Here is a 25,743-nt window from a genome sequence, read left to right on the forward strand (position 1 = left end):
TTTCATTTCTTCATTTCTTTTTGATTTATTTCTATTTATTTCTTTATGATTTCTTTCCTTCTGCTAATTTTGGGGGTTTTTTGTTCTCCTTTCTCTAAGTGCTTTAGGTGAAATGTTAGGTTGTTTATTTGAGATGTTTGTTTTTTCTTGAGGTAGGATTGTATTGCTCTAAACTTCCCTCTTATAACTACTTTTGCTGCATCCCATAGGTTTTGGGTCATCATGTTTTCACTGTCATTTGATTCTAGGTATTTTTTTATTTCCTCTTTGATTTCTTCAGTGATCTCTTGGTTATTTAGTAGTGTATTGTTTAGCCTCCATGTATTTTTTTTTTTTTTACAGATATTTTCCTGTAACTGATATCTAGTCTCATAGTATTGTGGTTGGAAAAGATACTTGATAGGATTTCAATTTTCTTAAATTTACCAAGACTTGATTTGTGACCCAGGATGTGCTCTATGCTGGGGAATGTTCTGTGTGCACTTGAGAAGACAGTGTGTAATCTGCTGGTTTTGGATGGAATGTCCTATAAATATCAATTAAATCCATCTTGTTTAATATATCTATTAAAGCTTGTGTTTCCTTATTTATATTCATTTTGGATGATATGTCCATTGGTGAAAGTGGCGTGTTAAAGTCCCCTACTATTATTGTGTTTTGTCGATTTCCCCTTTTATAGTTATTAGCATTTAACTTATGTATTGCAGTGCTCCTGTGTTGGGTGCATAAATATTTACAATTGTTACATCGTTTTCTTGGATTGATCCCTTGATCATTATGTAGTGTCCTCCTTTGTCTCTTGTAATAGTCTTTATTTTAACGTCTATTTTGTCTGATATGAGAATTGCTACTCCCTCTTTCTTTTGATTTACATTTGTATGGAATATCTTTGTCCATCTCCTCACTTTCAGTCTGTATGTGCCTCTAGGTCTGAAGTGGGTCTCTTGTAGACAGTATATATATGGGTCTTGTTTTTGTCCATTCATCCAGTATGTGTCTTTTGGTTTGAGCATTTAATCCATTTACAATTAAGGTAGTTATCAGTATGTATGTTCCTATTACCATTTTCTTAATTGTTCTGGGTTTGTTATTATAGGTCTTTTCTTTCTCTTGTCTTTCCCGCCTAGAGAAGTTCCTTTCACATTTGTTGTAAAGCTGGTTTGGTGGTGCTGAATTCTCTTAGCTTTTGCTTGTCTGTAAAGGTTTTAATTTCTCTGTCGAATCTGAAAGATTCTTGCTGGGTAGAGTAATCTTGGTTGTCGGTTTTTCCCTTTCATCACTTTAAATATGTCCTGCCACTCCCTTCTGGCTTGCAGAGTTTCTGCTGAGAGATCAGCTGTTAACCTTATGGGGATTCCCTTGTGTGTTATTTATTGCTTTTCCCTTGCTGCTTTTAATATTTTTCCTTTGTATTTAATTTTTGATAGTTTGATTAATATGTGTCTTGGCGTGTTTCCCCTTGGATTTATCCTGTATGGGACTCTCTGCGCTTCCTGGACTTGACTATTTCCTTTCCCTTATTAGGGGAGTTTTTAACTATAATCTCTTCAAATATTTTCTCAGTCCCTTTTTTTTTTCCTCTTCTTCTTTTGGGACCTCTGTAATGCAAATGTTTGTGCATTTAATGTTGTCTCAGAGGTCTCTGAGACTGTCCTCAATTCTTTTCATTCTTTTTTGTTTATTCTGCTCTGTGGTAGTTATTTCCACTATTTATCTTCCAGGTCACTTATCCGTTCTTCTGCCTCAGTTATTCTGCTATTGATTCCTTCTAGAGAATTTTTTATTTCTTTTATTGTGTTGTTCATCATTGTTTGTTTGCTCTTTAGTTCTTCTACATCTGTGTTAAACGTTTCTTGTATATTCTTCATTCTGTTTCCAAGATTTTGCATCATCTTTACCATCGTTACTCTGAATTCGTTTTCAGGTAGATTGCTTATTTTCTCTTCATTTGTTTGGTTTGGTGGGTTTTTACCTTGCTCCTTCATCTGCTGTGTATTTCTCTGTCTTTTCATTTTGCTTAACTTACTGTGTTTGTGGTCTCGTTTTCCAGGCTTCAGGTTCGTAGTTCCCTTTGTTTTTGGTGCCTGCCCCCAGTGGGTAAGTGTGTAGGCTTCCTGGTGGAGGAGACTGGTGTCTGTGTTCTGGTGGATGAGACTGGATCTTGTCTTTCTGGTGGGCAGGACTGCATCCAGTGGTGTGTTTGGGGTGTCTGTGAACTTATTATGATTTTAGGCAGCCTCTCTGCTAATGGGTGGGGTTGTGTTCCTGTCTTGCTAGTTGTTTGGCATGAGGGTGTCCAGCACTGTAGCTTGCTCGTTGTTAAGTGTAGCTGGGTCTTATCATTGAGATGGAGATATCTGGGAGAGCTTTTGCTGTTTGAGATTACGTAGGGTCAGGAGGTCTCTGGTGGACCAATGTCCTCAACTTGGCTCTGCCACTCCATTCAGAAGAAAAGGGAGAAAAAAGAAAGAAAGAATATAAAATAATTAAAATTAGAAATTTTAAAAATATTATAAACAAGAAGTAATAAATAAAATAGGAAGAAGAGAACAACCAAACCAAAGAACAAATCCACAAAAGATAACAAGTGCTAAAAATTATACACACACACACACACACACACACACACACACACACACACACACACACAAACAGAAAAGGTCAGACAGAACCCTAGGGCAAATGGTAAAAGAAAACCTATACAGACAAAATCACACAAAGAAGCATACACACTCACAAGAAGAGAAAAAGGAAAAAAAATATATAAAATGAAGAGAGCAACCAAATCAATAAACAAATCTACCTATGATAATAAGCTCTAAATACTAAACTAAAATAAACATAAAACCAGAAACAAATTAGATGCCGAAAGCAAACCCCAAGTCTACAGTTGCTCCCAAAGTCCACTGCCTCAATTTTGGGATGATTCGTTGTCTATTCAGGTATTCCACAGATGCAGGGCACATCAAGGTGATTGTGGAGATTTAATCCGCTGCTCCTGAGGCTACTGGGAGAGATTTCCCTTTCTCTTCTTTGTTTGCACAGCTCCTGGGGCTCAGATTTGGATTTGGCCCTGCCTCTGTGTGTAGGTCACCTGAGTGCGTCTGTTCCCCTCCCAGACGAGGTTAAAGGAGCAGCTGATTTGGGGGCTCTGGCTCACTCAGACTGGGAGGAGGGAGGGGCATGGAGTGCGGGGCGAGCCTGCGGTGTCAGAGGCCAGCGTGACGTTGCACCAGCCTGAGGCGTGCCATGTGTTCTACCAGGGAAGTTGTCCCTGGATCACGGGACCCTGGCAGTGGCGGGCTGCATAGGCTCCCGGGAGGGGAGGTGTGGATTGACTTGTGATTGCACCCAGGCTTCTTGGTGGCGGCAGAAGCAGCCTTAGCATCTCATGCCCTTCTCTGAGGTCCATGCTGATAGCTGCGGCTCGAGCCCGTCTCTGGAGCTCGTTTTAGGCGGTGCTCTGAATCCCCTGGCCTCGCACATCCTGAAGCAGAGGTCTCTTGCATCTTAGGCAAGTACAAGCCTTCTGCACGGACTCCCTCCTGGCTAACTGTGGTGCACTAGCCCCCGTCAGGCTGCGTTCACGCCGCCAACCCCAGTCCTCTCCCTGGGATCCAACCGAAACCCGAGCCTCAGTTCCCAGCCCCCACCCATCCTGGCGGCTGAGCAAACAAGCCTCTCGGGCTGGTGAGTGCTGGTCGGCACTGATCCTCTGTGTGGGAATCTCTCCACTTTGCCCTCTGCACCCCTGTTGCTGCGCTCTCCTCCGTGGCTCCGAAGCTTCCACCCCACCACCCCCCGTCTCCACCAGTGAAGGGCCTTCCTAGTGTGTGGAAACTTTTCCTCCTTCACAGCTCCCTCCCTGAGGTGCAGGTCCCGTCCCTATTCTTTTGTCTCTGTTTTGTTCTTTTTTCTTTTGCCCTACCTAGGTACGTGGGGAGTTTCTTGCCTTTTGGGAAGTCTGAGGTCTTCTGCCAGGGTTGAGTAGGTGTTCTGTAGGAGTTGTTCCACATGTAGGTATATTTCTGATGTATTTGTGGGGAGGCAGGTGATCTCTGCATCTTATTCCTCTGCCGTCTTGAAGGTCTCCCTGTTCTTAGTCTTATTCACAGTAGCCAAAAGGTGGAAGCATCCTGAGTGTCCATCAGTGTATAAGAGATGAGTGTATAAACAAAATGTGGTATATACATACAAAAGAATATTATCCAGCTTTAAAAAGAAGGGTAATTTTGATACATAACACAACATGAATAAACCTTGAGGACATTATGCTAAGTGAAATAAGCCAAATAAAATGGAGAAAACACTGTATGATTCCATTTATATGAGGTATCTAGAATAGTTAAATTAATAGAAATGGAAGGCAGAATGGTGGTTATACCAAGGGCTAGGGAGAAGAGATGGGGAGTTATTGTTTAATGGGTACAGAGTTTCGCTTTGGGAAAATGAAAAAGTGCTGGAGACAGATGGTGGAGATGGTCATACAACAGTGTGAGTGTACTTAATTCCACTGAGCTATAAGCTTAAAAATGGTTAAAGTGGTAACTTTTATATTATGTCTATTTTACTGTATGAAGAAAGTGAGAAAACATTGTTTATATAAATAACATAAATTTGAATAAACAGGTACATAATATATTCAAAATATATGTTACATAAATATTTTCTCCTAATCTGTTAACGTGAGTTCTTTCTCCAGTAATTTGAAATGCTACTTCTATAATAAACAGTACTTCCCTATAGATATGAATCTGTTTGTAAGCTATGCATTGTTTTTTTTTAACATCTTTATTGGAGTATAATTGCATTACAATGGTGTGTTAGTTTCTGCTTTACAACAAAATGAATCACGTATATATATACATATGTTCCCATATCTCTTCCCTGTTGCATCTCCCTCCCTCCCACCCTCCCTATCCCACCCCTCCAGATGATCACAAAGCACGGAGCTGATCTCCCTCTGCTATGTGGCTGCTTCCCACTAGCTATCTACCTTACGTTTGGTAGTGTGTATATGTCCATGCCTCTCTCGTGCTTTGTCACAGCTTACCCTGCCCCCTCCTCATATCCTCAAGTCCATTCTTTAGTAGGTCTGTGTCTTTATTCCTGTCTTACCCCTAGGTTCCTCATGACATTTTTTTTTTCTTAAATTCCATATATATGTGTTAGCATCTGGTATTTGTTTCTCTCTTTCTGACTTACTTCACTCTGTATGACAGACTCTAGGTTTATCCACGTCATTACAAATAGCTCAATTTGGTTTCTTTCTTTGGCTGAGTAATATTCCATTGTATATATGTGCCACATCTTCTTTATCCATTCATCCGATGATGGACCCTTAGGTTGTTTCCATCTCCGGGCTATTGTAAATAGAGCTGCAATGAACATTTTGGTACATGACTCTTTTTGAATTATGGTTTTCTCTGGGTATATGCCCAGTAGTAGGATTGCTAGGTCATATGGTAGTTCTATTTGTAGTTTTCTAAGGAGCCTCCATACTATTCTCCACAGTGGCTCTATCAATTTACATTCCCACCAACAATGCAAGAGGGTTCCCTTTTCTCCACACCCTCTGCAGCATTTATTCTTTCTAGATTTTTTGATGATGGCCATTCTGACTGGTGTGAGATGATATCTCATTGTAGTTTTGATTTGCATTTCTCTAATGATTAGGGATGTTGAGCATTCTTTCATGTGTTTGTCGTCAGTCTGTATATCTTCTTTGGAGAAATGTCTATATAGGTTTTCTGCCCATTTTTGGAATGGGTTGTTTGTGTTTTTGTTATTAAGCTGCATGAGCTGCTTATAAACTTTGGAGATTAATCCTTTGTCAGTTGCTTCATTTGCAAATATTTTCTCCCATTCTGAGGGTTGTTTTTTGGTCTTGTTTAGGGTTTCCTTTGCTGTGCAAAAGCTTTTAAGTTTCATTAGGTCCCATTTATTTATTTTTCTTTTTATTTCCCTTTCTCTAGGATGTGGGTCAAAAAGGATCTTGCTGTGATTGATATCATAGAGTGTCCTGCCTATGTTTTCCTCTAAGAGTTTGATAGTAGTTTCTGGCCTTATATTTAGGTCTTTAATACATTTTGAGCTTATTTTTGTGTATGGTGTTAGGGAGTGATCTAATCTCCTACTTTTACATGTACCTATCCAGTTTTCCCAGCATCACTTATTGAAGAGGCTGTCCTTTCTCCACTGTACATTCCTGCCTCCTTTATCAAAGAAAAGGTGACCATATGTGCGTGGGTTTATCTCTGGTCTTTCTATCCTGTTCCATTGATCTATCTTTCTGTTTTTGTGCCAGTACCATACTGTCTTGATTACTGTAGCTTTGTAGTATAGTCTGAAGTCTGAGAGACTGATTCCTCCAGCTCCGTTTTTCGTTCTCAAGATTGCTTTGGCTATTCGGGGTCTTTTGTGTTTCCATACAAATTGTGAAATTTTTGTTCTAGTTCTGTGAAAAATACCATTGGTAGTTTGATAGGGATTGCATTGAATCTGTAGATTGCTTTGGGTAGTAGAGTCATTTTCATAATGTTGATTCTTCCAATCCAAGAACATGGTATATCTCTCCATCTATTTGTATCATCTTTAATTTCTTTCATCAGTGTCTTATAATTTTCTGCATACAGGTCTTTTGTCTCCTTAGGTAGGTTTATTCCTAGATATTTTATTCTTTTTGTTGCAATGGTAAATGGGAGTGTTTTCTTGATTTCACTTTCAGATTTTTCATCATTAGTGTATAGGAATGCCAGAGATTTCTGGGCATTACTTTTGTATCTTGCTACTTTACCAAATTGATTGATTAGCTCTAGTAGTTTTCTGGTAGCATCTTTTGGATTCTCTATGTATATTATCATGTCATCTGCAAACAGTGGAACTTTACTTCTTCTTTTCCGATTTGGATTCCTTTTATTTCCTTTTCTTCTCTGATTGCTGTGGCTAAAACTTCCAAAAGTATGTTGACTAATAGTGGTGAGAGTGGGCACCTTGTCTTGTTCCTGATCTTAGTGGAAATGCATTAAGTTTTTCACCATTGAGGACGATGTTGGCTGTGGGTTTGTGATATATGGCCTTTATTATGTTGAGGAAAGTTCCCTCTATGCCTACTTTCTGGAGGGTTTTTATCATAAATGGGTGTTGAATTTTGTCAAAAGCTTCCTCTGCATCTATTGAGACGATCATATGGTTTTTCTCCTTCAATTTGTTAATATGGTATATGATGTTGATTGATTTGCATATATTGAAGAATCCTTGCATTCCTGGAATAAACCCCACTTGATCATGGTGTATGATCCGTTTAATGTGCTGTTGGATTCTGTTTGCTAGTATTTTGTTGAGGATTTTTGCATCTATATTCATCAGTGATATTGGCCTGTAGTTATCGTTCTTTGTGACATCTTTGTCTGGTTTTGGTATCAGGGTGATGGTGGCCTCGTAGAATGAGTTTGGGAGTGTTCCTCCCTCTGCTATATTTTGGAAGATTTTGAGAAGGATAGGTGTTATCTCTTCTCTAAATGTTTGATAGAATTCGCCTGTGAAGCCATCTGGTCCTGGGCTTTTGTTTGTTGGAAGATTTTTAATCACAGTTTCAATTTCAGTGCTTGTGATTGGTCTGTTCATATTTTCTGTTTCTTCCTGATTCAGTCTTGGCAGGTTGTGCTTTTCTAAGAATTTGTCCATTTCTTCCAGGTTGTCCACTTTATTGGCATAGAGTTGCTTGTAGTAATCTCTCATGATCTTTTGTATTTCTGCAGTGTCAGTTGTTACTTCTCCTTTTTCATTTCTAATCCTATTGGTTTTAGTCTTCTCCCTTTTTTTCTTGATGAGTCTGGCTAATGGTTTATCAATTTTGTTTATCTTCTCAAAGAACCAGCTTTTAGTTTTATTGATCTTGGCTATCGTTTCCTTCATTTCTTTTTCATTTAGTTCTGATCTGATTTTTATGATTTCTTTTCTTCTGCTAACTTTGGGTTTTTTTTTTTCTTCTTTCTCTAATTGCTTTAGGTACAAGGTTAGGTTGTTTATTCGAGATGTTTCCTGTTTCTTAAGGTAGGATTGTATTGCTATAAACTTCCCTCTTAGAACTGCTTTTGCTGCATCCCTTAGATTTTGGGTCGTCGTGTCTCCATTGTCATTTGTTTCTACGTGTTTTTTAATTTCCTCTTTGATTTCTTCAGTGATCACTTCGTTATTAAGTAGTGTATTGTTTAGCCTCCATGTGTTTGTATTTTTTACAGATCTTTTCCTGTAACTGATATCTAGTCTCATAGCATTGTGGTCGGAAAAGATACTTGATAAAATTTCAATTTTCTTAAATATACCAAGGCTTGATTTGTGACCCAAGATATGATCTATCCTGGAGAATGTTCCATGAGCACTAGAGAAAAATGTGTATTCTGTTGTTTTTGGATGGAATGTCCTATAAATATCAATTAAGTCCATCTTGTTTAATGTATCATTTAAAGCTTGTGTTTCCTTATTTATTTTCATTTTGGATGATCTGTGCATTGGTGAAAGTGGGGTGTTGAAGTCCCCTAGTATGAATGTGTTACTGTCGATTTCCCCTTTTATGGCTGTTAGTATTTGCCTTATGTAATGAGGTGCTCCTCTGTTGGGTGCATAAATATTTACAATTCTTATATCTTCTTCTTGGATTGATCCCTTGATCATTATGTAGTGTCCTTCTTTGTCTCTTCTAATAGTCTTTATTTTAAAGACTCTTTTGTCTGATATGAGAATTGCTACTCCAGTTTTCTTTTGGTTTCCATTTGCATGAAATATCTTTTTCCGTCCCCTTACTTTGAGTCTGTATGTGTCTCTCGGTCTGAAGTGGGTCTCTTGTAGACAGCAAATATATGGGTCTTGTTTTTGTATCCATTCAGCCAATCTGTGTCTTTTGGTGGGAGCATTTAGTACATTTACATTTATGGTAATTATCGATATGTATGTTCCTATTCCCATTTTCTTAATTGTTCTGGGTTCGTTATTGTAGGTCTTTGCCTTCTCTTGCGTTTCTTGCCTAGAGAAGTTCCTTTAGCAGTTGTTGTAGAGCTGGTTTGGTGGTGCTGAACTCTCTCAGCTTTTGCTTGTCTGTAAAGCTTTTAATTTCTCTGTCAAGTCTGAATGAGATCCTTGCTGGGTAGAGTAATCTTGGTTGCAGGTTTTTCTCCTTCATCACTTTAAATATGTCCTGCCACTCCCTTCTGGCTTGCAGAGTTTCTGCTGAGAGATCAGCTGTTAACCTTATGGGGATTCCCTTGTCTGTTATTTGTTGTTTTTCCCTTGCTGCTTTTAATATGTTTTCTTTGTATTTAATTTTTGACAGTTTGATTAATATGTGTCTTGGCGTATTTCTCCTTGGATTTATCCTGTATGGGACTCTCTGTGCTTCCTGGACTTGATTAACTATTTCCTTTCCCATATTACGGAAATTTTCAACTATAATCTTTTCAAATATTTTCTCAGTCCCTTTCTTTTTCTCTTCTTCTTCTGGAACCACTATAATTTGAAAGTTGGTGCATTTAATGTTGTCGCAGAGATCTCTGAGACTGTCCTCAGTTCTTTTCATTCTTTTTTCTTTATTCTGCTCTGCAGTAGTTATTTTCACTGTTTTATCTTCCAGGTCACTTATCCGTTCTTCTGCCTCAGTTATTCTGCTATTGATCCCATCTAGAGTAATTTTCATTTCATTTATTGTGTTGTTCATCATTGTTTGTTTCATCTTTAGTTCTTCTAGGTCCTTGTTAAATGTTTCTTGCATTTTGTCTATTCTAGTTCCAAGATTTTGGATCATCTTTACTGTCATTATTCTGAATTCTTTTTCAGGTAGACTGCCTATTTCCTCTTTATTTGTTAGGTCTGGTGGGTTTTTATCTTGCTCCTTCATCTGCGGTGTGTTTTTCTGTCTTCTCATTTTGCTTATCTTACTGTGTTTGGGGTCTCCTTTTTGCAGACTGCAGGCTCGTAGTTTCCGTTGTTTTTGATGTCTGTCCCCAGTGGCTAAGGTTGGTTCAGTGGGTTGTGTAGGCTTCCTGGTGGAGGGGACTAGTGCCTGTGTTCTGGTGGATGAGGCTGGATCTTGTCTCTCTGGTGGGCAGGTCCACGTCTGTTGGTGTGTTTTGGGGTGTCTGTGGACTTATTATGATTTTAGGCAGCCGCTCTGCTAATGGGTGGGGTTGTGTTCCTGTCTTGCTAGTTGTTTGGCATAGGGTGTCCAGCACTGTAGCTTGCTGGTCGTTGAGTGAAGCTGGGTGCTGGAATTGAGATGGAGATCTCTGGGAGATTTTCACCGTTTGATATTATGTGGAGCTGGGAGGTCTCTTGTTGACCAGTGTCCTGAAGGAGGCTCTCCCACCTCAGAGGCACAGCACTGACTCCTGGCTGCAGCACCAAGAGCCTTTCATCCACATGGCTCAGAATAAAAGGGAGAAAAAGTAGAGAGAAAGAATTAATAGAAGTAGGAAGAAAGAGAGAAAGGAGGGAAGGAAGGAAGGAAGAAAGAAGAAAAGAAGGAAAGAAGGAAAAAAAGAAAGGCGGGAGGAAGGAAGGAGGGAAGAAAGGAAAAAAGAAAGAAAGAAGATAAAGTAAAATAAAATAAAGTAAGATAAAATATAATAAAGTTATTAAAATAAAAAATAATTATTAAGAGAAAAAAAAACGGATGGATAGAGCCCTAGGACAAATGGTGGAAGCAAAGATATACAGACAAAATCTCACATAGAAGCATACACATACACACTCACAAAAAGAGGAAAAGGGGAAAAAATCATAAATCTTGCTCTCAAAGTCCACCTTCTCAATTTGTGATGATTCGTTGTCTAAAGGAGGGAAGGAAAGAACAAAGATAAAGTAAAATAAAATAACGTTATTAAAATAAAAAGTAATTATTAAGATAAAACAAAAAACGGACGGATAGAACCCTCAGACAAATGGTGGAAGCAACGCTATACAGACAAAATCTCACACAGAAGCATACACATACACACTCACAAAAAAAGGAAAAGGGGAAAAAATCATAAATCTTGCTCTCAAGTCCACTTCCTTAATTTGGGATGATTCGTTGTCTATTCATGTATTCCACAGATGCAGGGTACATCTAGTTGATTGTGGAGCTTTAATCCGCTGCTCCTGAGGCTTCTGGGAGAGATTTCCCTTTCTCTTCTTTGTCCTCACAGCTCCCAGGGGCTCAGCTTTGGATTTGGCCCCGCCTGTGCGTGTAGGTCGCCGGAGGGCATCTGTTCTTCGCTCAGACAGGACGGGTTTAAAGGAGCCGCTGATTCAGGGGCTCTGGCTCACTCAGGCCGTGGGGAGGGAGGGGCACGGAGGGCGGGGCGGGCCTGCGGCAGAGGCCGTGTGACGTTGCACCAGCCTGAGGCGCGCCATGCGTTCTCCCGCGGGAGTTGTCCCTGGATCCCGGGACCCTGGCAGCGGCGGGCTGCACAGGCTCCCCGGAAGCGGGGTGTGGAGAGTGACCTGTGCTCCCACACAGGCTTCTTGGTGGCGGCAGCAGCAGCCTTAGCGTCTCATGCCCGTCTCTGGGGTCCGCGCTTTTAGCCGCGGCTCGCTCCCGTCTCTGGAGCTCCTTTAAGCGACGCTCTTAATCCCCTCTCCTCGTGCACCAGGAAACAAAGAGGTAAGAAAAAGTCTCTTGCCTCTTCGGCAGGTCCAGACTTTTCCCCGGACTCCCTCCCAGCCAGCCGTGGCGGCGCACTAACCCCCTGCAGGCTGTATTCACGCCGCCAACCCCCGTCCTCTCCCTGCGCTCTGACCGAAGCCCAAGCCTCAGCTCCCAGCCCCGCCCGCCCCGGCGGGTGAGCAGACAAGCCTCTCGGCTGGTGAGTGCCTGTCGGCCCTGATCCTCTGTGCGGGAATCTCTCCGCTTTGTCCCCCGCACCCCTGTTGCTGTGCTCTCCTCCGCGGCTCCGAAGCTTTCCCCCTGTGCCACCTTCAGTCTCTGCCCGCGAAGGGGCTTCCTAGTGTGTGGGAACCTTTCCTTCTTCACAGCTCCCTCCCACTGGTGCAGGTCGCGTCTGTATCCTTTTGTCTCTGTTTATTCTTTTTTCTTTTTCCCTGCCCAGGTATGTGGGGGGGTTTCTTGCCTTTTGGGAGGTCTGAGGTCTTCTGCCAGCGTTCAGTAGGTGTTCTGTAGGAGTTGTTCCACGTGTAGATGTATTTCTGGTGTATCTGTGGGGAGGAAGGTGATCTCCGCGTCTTACTCTTCCGCCATCTCGCTATGCATTGTTATTAGCTCATTTTTTAAATTGCTCATCACATTAGTTTAATCACTATAGCTTTATAGTACACTTGATAGGCAGTAGGACAAGACCATTATTATTATTATTTATTTTTTTATTCCTCTCTTTTTTATTGTGGTAAAATATACATAAATCATATTTATTTTGGCCATTTATAAATATGCAGTTCAGTGGCATTAAATAGTCACAGTGTTGTGTAACCATCACCACTGTCTATAACCAAAACTTTTTCATCATCCTCAACAAAAACTCTGTAACCATCAAACAGTAACAACCCCATTTTCCCTCCCACCAGCCCTTAGTAACCTCTATTTTCTGTCTCTATGAATTTGCCTATTCTAGGTACCTCGTTTAAGTGGAATCTACAACATTTATCCTTCTATGTCTGGCTTATTTCACTAAACATAGTGTTTTCAAGGTTCATCCATGTTATAGCGTGTAACAAAATGCCATTCCTTTTTTGGCTTAATAAATCCCACTGTGTGTATATACCATATTTTGTTATTCATCGGTTGATTGACTCTTGGGTTGTTTCCACCTTGTAGCTATTGTGAGTCATGCTGCTATGATCATTGGTGTACAAATATTTGTCCAAATCCCTGCTTTCAGTTCTGTTAGATGTGCAGTGTTGGTAGTAGCAGAGTTGTTGGATCATACGGTAGCTCTACGCTTAACCTTTGAGAAACTGCCGAACTGTTTTCTACAGTGTCGTCTTGTTTTTAAACAATTATCACAAATTTTAAACATATACAAAAGTATGCAAAATACTGTAAGTGTTCCTTGTATATCCATGAACTCATCCAGCTTTAATATTTACCAACTGATTGATGGCTGTCATGTTTTATCTATACCCCCACCTGTTTCACTCCATTCCGTATTATCTTGAAGCAGCTCCGAGACAACATGTAATTACACCTATACGTTTTTTAAAATTAATTAATTATTATTTTTTTTGGCTGTGTTGGGTCTTCATTTCTGTGTGAGGGCTTTCTCTAGTTGCGGCAAGTGGGGGCCACTCTTGACCATTATTTTTGTTGCTTTTCAAATATCTTTATTTTTCTGCAACCATCTGTTTTGTATGAATTTTAAAATCAATTCATCAACTTCTATTTTTAAAACTATTGTTGGAATTGCGTTGAATTTAGAGATAAGTCTATCTGGGGTGATATTATAATATGTAAATGCAATTTTGATTAATCATACTACTCTTAGTTTTCTAAGTATAGAATAATCTGTTTTTACTATTAAAAATTACTCTTATTGATACAGTGGTTTATAATTTTTTATGCCCATATTCTCCAGTTTGCCTGTAATCTCTTTCATACAGTAACTCATCAGTAATAGCAATTGAAAAGCTGCTTATCCCATGCTATATACTAATGAGCATTCTCTATTACAAGTGTTTGAATTATTACTTTTGTCTTTATTGGAAAAATGAGTTAATCTTTTAAAGTAAAAATGGATCTCTTTGTTCTCTAAGAAATGGAATAATGATAATACAAATGTATGGTATGTTTTTCTATTAAACAAATAAATGTATTTGAATTTCCAAGGTTAGCTCTGTCAGGATAGTCTGTTTCTTTAAGCTATCTAATTATTTTTACCTGATTTTCCTGGTGAATAGATTTTCGCACTCACAAGGAAAGAGCAGTCTTTATAGAAGAAGGATAAAAGGAGGCTAATTTTAGATGAAACACGAAACCCAGTGAAGAGACTATAGTATCATTTCATAGGTGCGACAGGTATTTTGCTATTTCCAAATGTCACTTTGGAATCTTCCATATGTTACTTACTGTAAAATTTCCCTGGTTATGGCGTTTTATGAAATCCTTGGTGCCTCCTAGGATAAATTTCACTTTCGCGGGGAAGGTACTCCAGGTGTACTTTCTGGCAAGCATGTGGCTTTGTTCCTCGCATGCCAGCTGCTGCCCCCCACTTTGAGATTCCCCTGACCAAAAAATTACCTGTGGTTTCCAGGACATGTTCATAGAAGAATCCATTCTAAGGGATTATACATATATTCAAAAAGGCTCTTCCTTAATAAAAGTTTTTCGTCAACTGTAAGTTACAGGAATTCAACTAGTGCATTAATTTGGCAAACTAATCCTTTGGTTTCAACCAAGTGGGCTTATGTCAGTTGGTTATTTGGTGATTTAAGCTTTCTGTAGGTGTCTCTCTCTCTCTGTCTCTGTCTGTCTCACACACACACATGGCTTATTACTTTTCCTTCCCCTTATTCTGTACTATGATAACCTTTTACTTTTTTCACTTTTGCTTTAAAGTTAGTCATTTCTGTATCTATTATCCCTCCCCCTAAGCTGCTCCTCCTACACTATCATAAGCTTCTTGTTTTTTTTTTTTCACTTTTTTTATTGGGGTATAGTTGATTTACAACGTTGTGTTAGTTTCAGGTGTACAGTAGGGTGAAGCAGTCATATATATATCATATATATATATATCTCAATTTTTTTCAGATTTTTTTCCAATCTAGGTTATTACAGAATATTGAGTAGAATTCCCTGTGCTATACAGTAGGTCCTTATTGGTTATCTATTTTATATATAGTAGTGTGTATATGTTAATCCCAGTCTCCTAATTTATCACTTCCCCCCACGTATCCCCTTTGGTAACCATAAATTTGATTTCCAGATCTGTGAGTCTGTCTCTGTTTTGTAAATAAGTTCATTTGTATCATTTCTTTTTTTAGGGCAGATGCTCTAATTTGTCTCTGTTTATCCTTAGTGTCTAGGGGAATGCCTGGGATCTGTAGAAAGTGAGCAAAACATATTTGTTGAATAAATGAAACCAAGTGCATTTGATCAGGTAATACAAACATTTATTTTTAGTTTCCCATTCAAAGGAAGAATGCCAGATTTATGATATCTTTCTTAATAAAAAGATTCCTGACATAAATGGCCCTTCTCCAGCATCTTTCCTAGAATGCTAATTTGACATTTACGCAAAAGGTAAATCAGTTTGTTTAGCTATGGAGGAGAGGAAGTTGTCACTCCTGATTAATAACAGTGCGCTAGCATCTAATCCCCAGCAACTTGTGGCATTTCCCATCTGTTCTTAACATTACTCCATTTATGCTCTTAACATTAAAATATCCAAATATTTTGAATGGAGACATTTTTAAAGGAAGAGTTTGTTTTTACTGACATACCCAAGCTAGAAAAATGATTTAGAAGAAAAGTACAATGACTGAAACACACACACACACACACACACACACACACACACACACACACACACACACACACACACACACACACACACACACACACACAGACACACACACGCTCCAGCACCACCTCATGTTACCCAAAGTATTCCTGGCAGAGTTTCTTGCTGATGATTTTAGCCACAGTCTGAGTAATGTCTGCTTGCCCGAGCATTGTAAAGTGATCTCCCTTTATTAGATGAAGTCTTGAATGAAAGGTGGCATGGTACTGTGTCTTCGTAGTTCAATACCTTCTGTCTTTCTGCCACCTCTCTGCAAATTGTGGGTGGCTGGAAAGGATGCTCTGGGAAGGGGAGAATTCTGCTGAGCCAAAGTGTTTTTCAACACACAAAAAAAGATTCTTCATTGTAACTAATGCAATATTTAAGATTATTATGGGACAGTTTTGAGTGTTTCTACCACCTTCTCACTCTTATTAAGGCTGCCGAAATGGAGCCCTATATAACACAGATGGGAAAAATATCATCAACACGGCACTTGGGGACGTTACCTGTAAATATGGGAGTTTTAATATCTCCTGGAATACTGTAGGTTCAGTGGAACTATTTTTTTTATAAAAACAAGTTATAATATATTTTTATAATAAATGACTAGACATTTTGAGAAAATAATTTCCAAATAAATGTGTCCCCTTTGCATCAGAAATAGTAAATGAACTATTGAACTAACTATGCAGTTTTGATTAGAGACCAAGAAAAATAATGATAGTTAAAGCAGTTTGAGTGATTGTCAAAATATAGGGTTCCTTATGCCTGGTAATGGTTTGTTAGCTTTTTTACATGGGGACTGTTAATTTGAAATAACCTGAGTTAAGCACAGATGAATGTCTCTATCAATAAAAAGCAGGTGGTGAGAATTAAGACCAGAGATGATTTTATCATATTCTTAAAAAACATACATATGTAATAATATTTAGCTTGTTCTTTTAAAATACCAGAACGTTCTGAGTTGTTATTAAAAATATTTAATAAGACACCAAATGCCATTTTTTTAAGGTAAGAAGAACTATAATCCTATAGCATCTATGTGAAGAAAGGGCATACTCTCGTCTTTGTCCCTTGTTACTGAGCATTTTATCACAAAATGGGACTGCTGTGTCATATTGCATTGGACTAACGGTTCTGAAAGTCAGGAAATGACAGCACTAAGTTAGGCAATAGGCTAACATACAAACCAGATATTAAATCTTTTGTGTCAAAGTTGTATAAAAATATGTATTTATATACAATTATGCTTTTATATGAATATGCTATTGAATGAGGCATGCACAAATAAATGGTAACAGTGAGTGGCTGCCTCCATAAAAGGGGGTCTGTGTAGCTGGGGAACAGGGAGGAGGAGACCTACCTTTCACTGCATATCCTTTGTTTTTTGAATTCTGTATCATGTACATCTGTTTTCTAAATTTTATAACAGTTTATATAAAGAAGTTCCATGTAGATGAGTCCAGTGTCTCTCACTTTAAAAATCAAACCAACAAAGACCTACTATATAGCACAGGGAACTATATTCAATATCTTGTAATAACCTATAATGGAAAAGATTCTTTAAAAGAATATGTGTATGTATATATATAACTGAACCACTGTGCTATACACTTGAAACTAACACAACATTATAAATCAGCTATACCTCAATAAAAAAATCAAACCAAAACGTCAAGTCAAATCAAATAAAAAGATAGACTCAAAGGACTTGTATTCTTTCCAAACTTGTATTCTTCTCAAATATTTGATTAGAACCGGAACCTGAAAGGCAATATGATGTGGGGGCACTTAATTTCCATGAATGGCTATGGAAGTATCCAATTAATAAGAATCCAAGATATTTAAATGTATTTCCAGAGCTGAACATATTATAAAAACACATACTGCTGTACAAGAGTTATTACTATTTTACAGATGAGAAAACTATAAGGCTCAGCAGATGAAATAATTTGCCCAAGGTCACAGAGCAAGTTCACTACCCAAGGTAAACTATGGTAGCATTTCTACCCCATAAAAGTTTAAACTAGTGAGTGGTTCCAGTCCCTTCTAGAACGTATGGTTGGAAGGATTTACACGTCAGTCATAATAAGACACAACTTTTAAACATGAATATCTTTTATGGAAGAGAGTTTGTCATACTCAGAAGGCTATCTGTGTTGTCATCAGTGTGCTTTAAGCAATTTGTAATTTATAACAACTTTTGATGTCCCCAAGTACCTATTTGAAATGTACTAAAGTAGCTTCACTAAAAATGACTCTTGTAAAGTCAGGCTTTCTGAGAGTGGTAAAACATTTCTGGCATTTTTAATGGTCATTTTAAAGTGGTAGCTGAGTAATTCATTAGTTTTATCTTGTTGTCTAACCAATTACTGCAAACTTAGAGACTTAAAGCTACACTTGCTTTTTATCTCACAGTTGTGGAGGTGAGAACTCTGGGCATAGCATGACTGGGTCCTCTGATCAAGGTGAGATCAAGGTGTCAGCCATGCTGTACTCTCATCTGGCGTACAGGGTCCTCTTCCTCACTCTAGTGGTTGTGATAGGGGTCAGTTCCCTTCTGTTGTAGGACTGAGGTCCCCATTCCCTTGCTGGCCATCTGTCAGCGGTTATTCTCATCACCTAGGTTCCACCTGCATTCCTCGTCACATGGCCCCTTCTGTCTTTAAAGGCAGCAGTGGAGAATCTCCCCCGAGTCGAGTCCCTCTCATACTGAGAATCCCAGTCTCCAGGAAAAGCCCAGTCCCTTTTAAAGGCTCGCCTGATTAGGTCAGACCCACCCAGTAGATCTTATATTAAAGCCAACTTTAAGATACTTTAGTTACTTTTGCAAAATGCCTTCACAGCAGCACCTTAATTAGTGTTTGAATAACTGGGAGAAGGTACATATCACGAAGCGGTGAGAAGCTTGGGGGCTGTCTTTGAATCCTGCCTACACAAGTAACGAGTAGGCTGAATTAGTATAAATATTACCAGCATCATCACCACCACACCAGTCTGTTCAGTCCCCTGATGGGCCACTTTCTCCACCAAGAATCAAAGCAGAGGATCCATTACCATTTTATTTATATTATTTATGTAGGGTCACATTTAAATGATAACAACATCTTGTTTTCATCTCACTGCATTTGAGCCTTAAAGATGCAGATGTGAGAATTGAATGTCCGTAAGTCCAATTTATAGTTGGGAAAACTGAGTCTCAGGGGGATGAAATTAATTGCCTGAAGTTCCATAGCACGTGTACCTCCATGTTTCAGGTTCAAGGTTCTTAATATATGGCAGAACTTGATTTCTACAATATTTACGTACCATAATCTCTTAGTTTTATTTTCAGAATTCCTAGGAAAAAATTTTTTTCAAACCTTTAGACAGCTACCACAGAAAATTGTAAAAGGCAGTGGTTTTCCTATCGCATGCAGCATGAAAAAGAACTCCATTTACACCAATAGGACCACATGGTGAAAAACATTTATGCATGCTTTTCTGTAGGAACATGTTTTACAAGAAAACATAATCTATGCTACATTAAGTAAATTCAATACATTGAAACCAGTTTTGAAGTTTAACTGAGGCAACAGTTCATTTGCTATTTTCATGTTCTGTGTGGTGGTTAACATAGATGTGGTTGTATTTCAAGACTTCAAGCTTTTATCTCGCCTAAGGTGTGACCACACTTTATGGTCACCAGAATGATTTAGGTGACAGTGTTGAAGCCACATCAAGTATGATGTAGAATTAACTGAAAATGGTCCAAGTTTCTGTTAATCACAAAGTCACTGTAATCTTTATAGGACCAACCAGACTCCATCATAAATCTTTCTTTTCAGCTTTAAACTCAGCTGAAGTACACAAATGGATGTTGTCTATAAAAACAGACTGATAATTTCAAAATGTAAGTCATAGGGAGAGCAGAATTCCATAGACTCTTTAAAGATAGAAAGGTGAAATGGACCCAAGGTGACTCCCATTCCCCATTTTACAAATGAGGAAAGTGAATCCCAGATAAGTTTAGGGATTTGCCTGAGAGCACACAGCTTGGGAAGTGACAGAGCTGAGAAATAAATATAGTTTTTGGATCCAGTCCAGTACTCTTAGTTTACTAATTGCATCCCTTGATGGAAAATGTATTGCGTGCAATTTCCCACAAATACTGTCATCTTTGTAGCCAAGAGCGGTGTTTGGATGTAAGGTATTGAAAATAGATGGTTTAAATTCCCCTCATCTCACCCATTCCCAAAAGCTTAGACCCTTGTCTATATTTTCATTTCCCCAAAATGTTCTCTGCACTCCTCTACTGCCATCCGTGGGACCTCACTCAAACCATCTGCACATGACTATTTTCTTCACTCTGGATCCTTGTAACATGCAACAAGGTCAGTGTTGTTCCAGGGGTGGGGCAATGGGAGTGGTCCACCCACTCAACAATAAATGCAGCAATTGCTTGAACTTAGACCAACAATATTCTTTGGGGGTGGGGGGAGGAGTATTTTATCACAGACATTGGTGAGAACTCCTGGCATATAGTGATAATAAAAAGCAGACTATTAGTCTGTTTTATTATTATTATTGACTTTTTAAAAATATATAGATACTGTCTTCCCATTGCCCCATGTGACACTGACCTGGATTAAAGGACAGGAATTCCCTATGAGCTACTCACATCCATACGGCTTCAAGTTCTTTAGAAAGTGTTCCTTATTAGCGGGGTGGAGGTGGAGAGGCAAAGCGCCATCATAACATGTGAAGGTACATGTACTTTTGAAACTGTATATGAAATGTATAGTAAATCCCAAAGTATCATAAGGAAAACAACTTTGGTAAAGAGATTGGTTGCTGAGAAGCCAGAGTCTTAGATACTTATCTGAGCTTATATGGGATTTTAAATTTAGTATGTTCTCATCAATAAAGAACTTCTAGTTTTGCTTGTCACTGGGCTCGTAGAGAAGTGGACATTTTAATGTATTTCAGGTTGAAGCAGTATGCATGGGGATTAAGACAGCCTGGGTCAAATCTGGACAGTGTGGCCATGGGCAAATTAATCTGGCTAAGTTTCTCCATCTATAAAATGAGAATAAATAATAGTACCTACCTTACAGAGTCATCTTGGGGATAAAACCATCTAGTCACATAAAGGGTTTAGCCCTGCGCTGGTGCATATTAAACACTCAATGGATATGTACCGTCACTGTCATTATCCAGTAGCTAAAAGATTTTTTAATTTGTCATTTTAAAAAGTGTTTTTATTCTGACACAAAATTCTGTATATTTTCTTTATTTCGTTCAAACATGGAACATGAAAACTCTCGCACAGGTATTTAAGGACCTAGCCTCACTTCCCTGTGATTAAGATATTTATTTAGCAAATATCTCCAAGGGCACTAGATGGCGACCTTCTCCTTTAAGAAAAAAAAAAAATCTAAAGTTTCATTAACACTTTTTGCTTTGACAGTTGAAACTTTCTGCTACAGATTTAAATGCAAAGAACAAAGGGTAAAGTCACATCTTTGAACACTAGAGTCTCAGAATCATAGAATTTCTAGATTTTCAGGCTTCAAGCTAGGAGCAGCATGGCCTGGGGAATCCTGGCTTCAAACTTTTGCCCTTGGGTGATCTGGGACTTCACCTTTCAAGATTTCATTTTCCTCCTTTATAATATGAAGTGGTTGGGTTAGATCATCTTCAAAGTTGCTTACAGATTTAAAATGCTATGATTTTTAATAAATCAGTGTATACTCTTCTACCAGTCTGTATTTTCTCAAGCGTTCCTGTGCTCTAAGTATTTCCTAAGCCAATGCACACGATTTAAGGTCACCGGGTGTCAACATTACCTAAGTTAAAACTGATTTATTAAAAAAAATAAGATTAATTTTGGAAGATAGGGGTGAATTTAGGGTTTTGAGATGTGTGTAAAATATTGGTCTAAAGGTTTCTTTTTTTAATAAGCAAGATAAACATCTGAATATCTGCATTTAAGATTAGTATAAGACTTGAAAATAACCTGCCCATTTAAGAATCATTTAAAAACTATATCTCCCATAAATAAAATTGAACCTATGCCTAGATATTTGAAGGTGCTAAAAATTTTTTCTAATGTATTTTTAAATGCCAGTTATTTTGAGTGTTTCTAAAAGGATTATAGCCAATTGTTTATAGATAGAAGCAATAGAATAGTAACTATCAACAAGACAGAGAACTCCTTCTCAAATATGAGTAGATGAAGCCAGTCTTGAGCATCTGGTGTGATTAAAAATTCAGATGTGGCTTAAAATGTTTTTAATTTAAAATAGATGAGTAGAACTAACAGTAAATAATAAAGACGTCTTCAGAGTAAAATATATTTCAGGGTTTATTTATAAATGAAAGTATATGCCTGCTTTTTCCTTTACTGAGGTGTTTCAGGCAAGGTAGAAAGATTTGTTTTTAATAAGTAGCCAGTGGATTGTACATTGATCTTTCTTTTTAAGGAAAATTACTATTTCTACAAAAACCCTTTGGTATCTTAGTTTGCATCCATTTTTTTTCCTTTAAAAAAGCTATGTTAATTTGTGGATCATTATCTGAGGAAATGCTCCTCCCACCTACCCAGACAAACTCTTAAACTGATTTATGTTATAAAGAAATGCTCCCTGTGACATATACATATACAAAAAATAGAGTGTAGGAAATAGCAAATACTCCGGGTTCAAATGAGTATGAAAATCCCTTTAGCAGAGAGTGTGGTGATGGATGCCCAGGTGAGGGAGAAATACAGATAACAGAAGCTATTTTTCCCTAAAACAGGAGCTGGTAGGGTGAGCCAGCAGCTTAGCACTGGTAGCCCTCAATTCGCAACCATATAAGATGGTATGGTAATATAATTTGGCTGCTCAATATACAAATTTTAACTGTAGCAGATGAAATAGAATCCAAACTCTAAGAAGTTTACGATGGATGCATGGACCTTTTATTCTTTTCGGTAAACATTGGCTCATTACCCTATGAGTAATTCATCCAACTTACCCACCAACAATTTTAGTTTACTATTTCCACTAAAAGTTTATGCTGAAAACACCTGGAACTGCGAGTGCTCTGTCATTCTTATTACTCAGGGTCACAACCACAGAACTTCCCAGTTAGAAACACACACACACCCCCTTATCATCCAGAGCAGAAGTAAAAGGTGAAAGCAAAGATGAATTCACGCAGGTTATTGTCTAAAGGCAGTTTAATATTTATGAAATGTCACACACACACACACACACACAAACGCACGTACACACACCACAAAGTCTTTAGGCTCCAGTTACAAGCGCTGCGTCATCTGCCAGATCACATGGTAATTGTTGCTATTTCAAGGATCAAGTGGCATAAAGCTCTCCCCTCCACCTCCACCCCACCCCTTTCCTTTGGCACTATACAGCGTGCAAGAGTGATTATTATGTGATGAGGTGAGACCAGGCTCGCTGGTCTAACCCTCCCAGCTAGAAAGCAGGCTCTCGGTGGGGTGGCGCGCGCGCCGTGTTCTCACGAAGTGATTGGGAAAGGGGGACGGGGGAGGGGGTCTCAGGGGAGGAAGGGCAGCTCTAATTGGTTTCTCAATGAAAGATAATCACCTATTCCCCGGAGAGACGGGCGATTAGCACTCTGCCTCTCCTCTCCTTCGCTTTTAGACTTCTCATCCTCCCCTTGGTGCTTTTAGTCCCTTCAGCAGAAGCGGCTCGAAGAAAGCGGCTTCTCGCGCCGCACTAGGAGCAGCACCGCTGCGCTCGAGTACTTAGCGCCCGTTCACTCGCTCACTCCGCGCTCGCCTCGCCCGGCTGTCGTCCCAGCCGCCGCCGCCGCCGCCGCCGCCGCCGCCCGAGACAAAGTTTCGCGGAGGGGCTCAGGGAAAACATGAGCGAGCTAGAGGAAGACTTTGCCAAGATTCTCATGCTCAAGGAAGAGAGGATCAAAGAGCTGGAGAAGCGGCTGTCAGAGAAGGAGGAAGAAATCCAGGAGCTGAAGAGGAAGCTCCATAAGTGCCAGTCGGTGCTGCCCGTGCCCTCGACCCACATCGGCCCCCGGACCACCCGGGCACAGGGCATCTCGGCCGAGCCGCAGACGTACAGGTCCTTCCACGACCTCCGACAGGCATTCCGGAAGTTCACCAAATCTGAAAGGTAGGCGCCGGGGCTCGGCGCGGAGGGCCGGAGCGGGGCCACCCCTTGCGGCGGGCGGGCCGGGTGGCCGTCCTGGCGGCGGCTTGGGGGGCTGGGGGCTCCGGGCCGCGGCGGCTCGGGGACTGCTCGACGCAGGGCGCCCCTAGTTCTCCGCAGCGCGCCGAGTGGGGGCTGGCCCTCGCGGGCCGGGAATGGGAAGTGTTTATTTTTATTTCTGCCCATCACGTGCTGTGCTTGTCTCCGCCGGGCTGGGAAAGGCGAGCTCCTCGGGGAGACGCGCCCCTGTGGCTGGGTGAGGTGGGGTGGGAAGAAGGAGCGTGGAAAGTTTTGTCGCGCTCGCTAACTTGGCCGCTCCGCACGCGGCTGCAGTCGCGCGGTCTTTCCTTCGCACACCCCTGGGGGGGCGCCCGCGGGGGACAGAACCCGGCCCATCCCGGGGCCCGGAAAGTTTCCCGGAGGTGACCCCCAAACCCAGGCCACAGGGCATGCTCAGTGCGCCGCTGGAGCCATTTGGGAGCGGCGACGGGAGGCTGGACAGGGTTGGGTTCAATTTAGGGACTGAACTCGCCCGGAGCCCAAGCCCTGCTGGGAAGGCGCTGAGGGGGTGGGGGGAGGGAGGCGGGACTGGGATGCGTCTCCGCGGCAGGAATCAGCCTCTGAGGGTCACTTTCCAGGCAGCAAGCGATGTCAGCAGAAGATTGTAAAGAAACCCCACTTTCTGGATGTTCTTTTGCTCAGTTTGTGTCCCTTCCAGAAGCGCCACATCTTGGGCTGCCCAGGGCTTGGAGGCGGTTCGGTGACCTTGCACCTGAAGCAGGTTTGGGGCTACTGGTCAGCCCTGTCTCAGGGTGGATAATGCCCCCTCCTTGTTTGTCTTCCTTCTGAGTCTCCCTGGAAAAGCTGGGATTAAGAGGGAGGGGAGCTATTTCTCTGGACGCCTCCAGGCTCCTTCCTTTCCTTCTCCCAGCACGTTGAGAGCCAAGTCCTGACAGTTCAAAGTTGTTGTCGCTCTTTCGTGGTGTGCAGAGGAGGCCGGGCGATTTTGGCCACAAGGAGGAAGCTTTTGCTCTCCACTGGCCGCCTTCACCGGAGAAGCCTGATCGATTGGCTGCAGCATTAAAGCGCGCCTCTGGACATTAGGGAGAGGAAGTGCAGACTCCAGAGCCCATTACTGGCTTTTAGTCTCTGGAAGTGCACGGCCGAAAGTGCATTTCTCAGGATATTGAATATTCCATTAGGCGTGCCTTCATGCCCACCTACCTCTTACCCCTTCCCTGTTGTTAGATCACTTGGCGTCTGAGTTTGGGGCCCTCAGGGGACCCCTACATTAGTCCTTCCCCCTGAGCTCTCTGACTTTGAGGCCAGTACTTCTAAAGAGCATGTCCTCTTGTATGTCTCCATCCAGGCCAGTTGCAGGGCTCTGGATGTCCCCCACTCCTCCGCTGCACCCCTTCCTTGTCTGTTTCAGTTGTGTACTGATTACAGTGTTTGCATGTGGGAGTGGGGGAGAGGGGAGCAAAGGAGTCTGGGTAGGGGTTGAGAGGTGTTAGGAAAGGGCCAGGAGCTGGGAGTGGGTTGAGGGAGAAAAACAGGAATCAGGCAGAAAGGATTCACCTTGGGAACTGCAGGCCCACTCTGAACCAACGTCTTGAGGGACAGCTTTCAGATTTCCTGAGCGACGCTCCACATATAAAATGACACCGTGCACATAGCACCTTTTGGGCCAGGCTGCTTTGGAAGTCCCTATCAAATGGAACAATGGCATTCTTACTTCTCTCAGGCCAAGACTGCAATCAGAGCTAACATTTGGCCTTGCCCTTGGTTGGGAAGCTGCTGTGTCTTGCCTCAGCTGAGCTGCGCATTCCTCGGCCGCTGCCCTGCCCCGCTCTCAGCAGCTGGAATCAATCTGCCCACCTCCTGAAGAAGCCACTTCATCAGCGGTCACCCGGCAGCTGTTCGCCTCCTAGGGCTGACCGGCTGGGGCTTTATCGCATTTTTGAAATTTCAGATCTCTGTGTCTGGACTGTGCCCCTCAAAGAGTAACCAGCACCACCTCGTAGCAAAGAGGAGATTTCACTGGGGTCTAGAGAGGACAGGAGAGGAAACTGTCTCTCCCA

General features: G+C 40.9%; 1 protein-coding gene and 1 long non-coding RNA gene across 2 annotated transcripts in view; both read left to right on the plus strand.

Moving 5' to 3' along the window:
* The window catches only part of LOC309971384, a 363,899-nt gene extending 353,252 nt beyond the window's left edge, over window positions 1–10,647 (plus strand). The window contains exon 2 of the long non-coding RNA XR_014326736.1: window positions 10,491–10,647. This is a non-coding gene — a long non-coding RNA (uncharacterized lncRNA). The remainder of the gene's footprint in view (window positions 1–10,490) is intronic.
* Window positions 10,648–23,360: 12,713 nt separating this feature from the next.
* Window positions 23,361–25,743, plus strand: part of PRKG1 (protein kinase cGMP-dependent 1) — a gene marked incomplete at both ends in the record, with an annotated part of 1,181,231 nt that continues 1,178,848 nt past the window's right edge. Inside the window, one exon of the mRNA XM_082854343.1 lies at window positions 23,361–23,626. Coding sequence (XP_082710469.1) covers window positions 23,361–23,626 — 266 coding nt within the window. The remainder of the gene's footprint in view (window positions 23,627–25,743) is intronic.

Source organism: Leucopleurus acutus (assembly GCF_964270905.1).
Source record: "Leucopleurus acutus genome assembly, chromosome: 14".
In the NCBI taxonomy this organism is placed as follows: domain Eukaryota; kingdom Metazoa; phylum Chordata; class Mammalia; order Artiodactyla; family Delphinidae; genus Leucopleurus; species Leucopleurus acutus.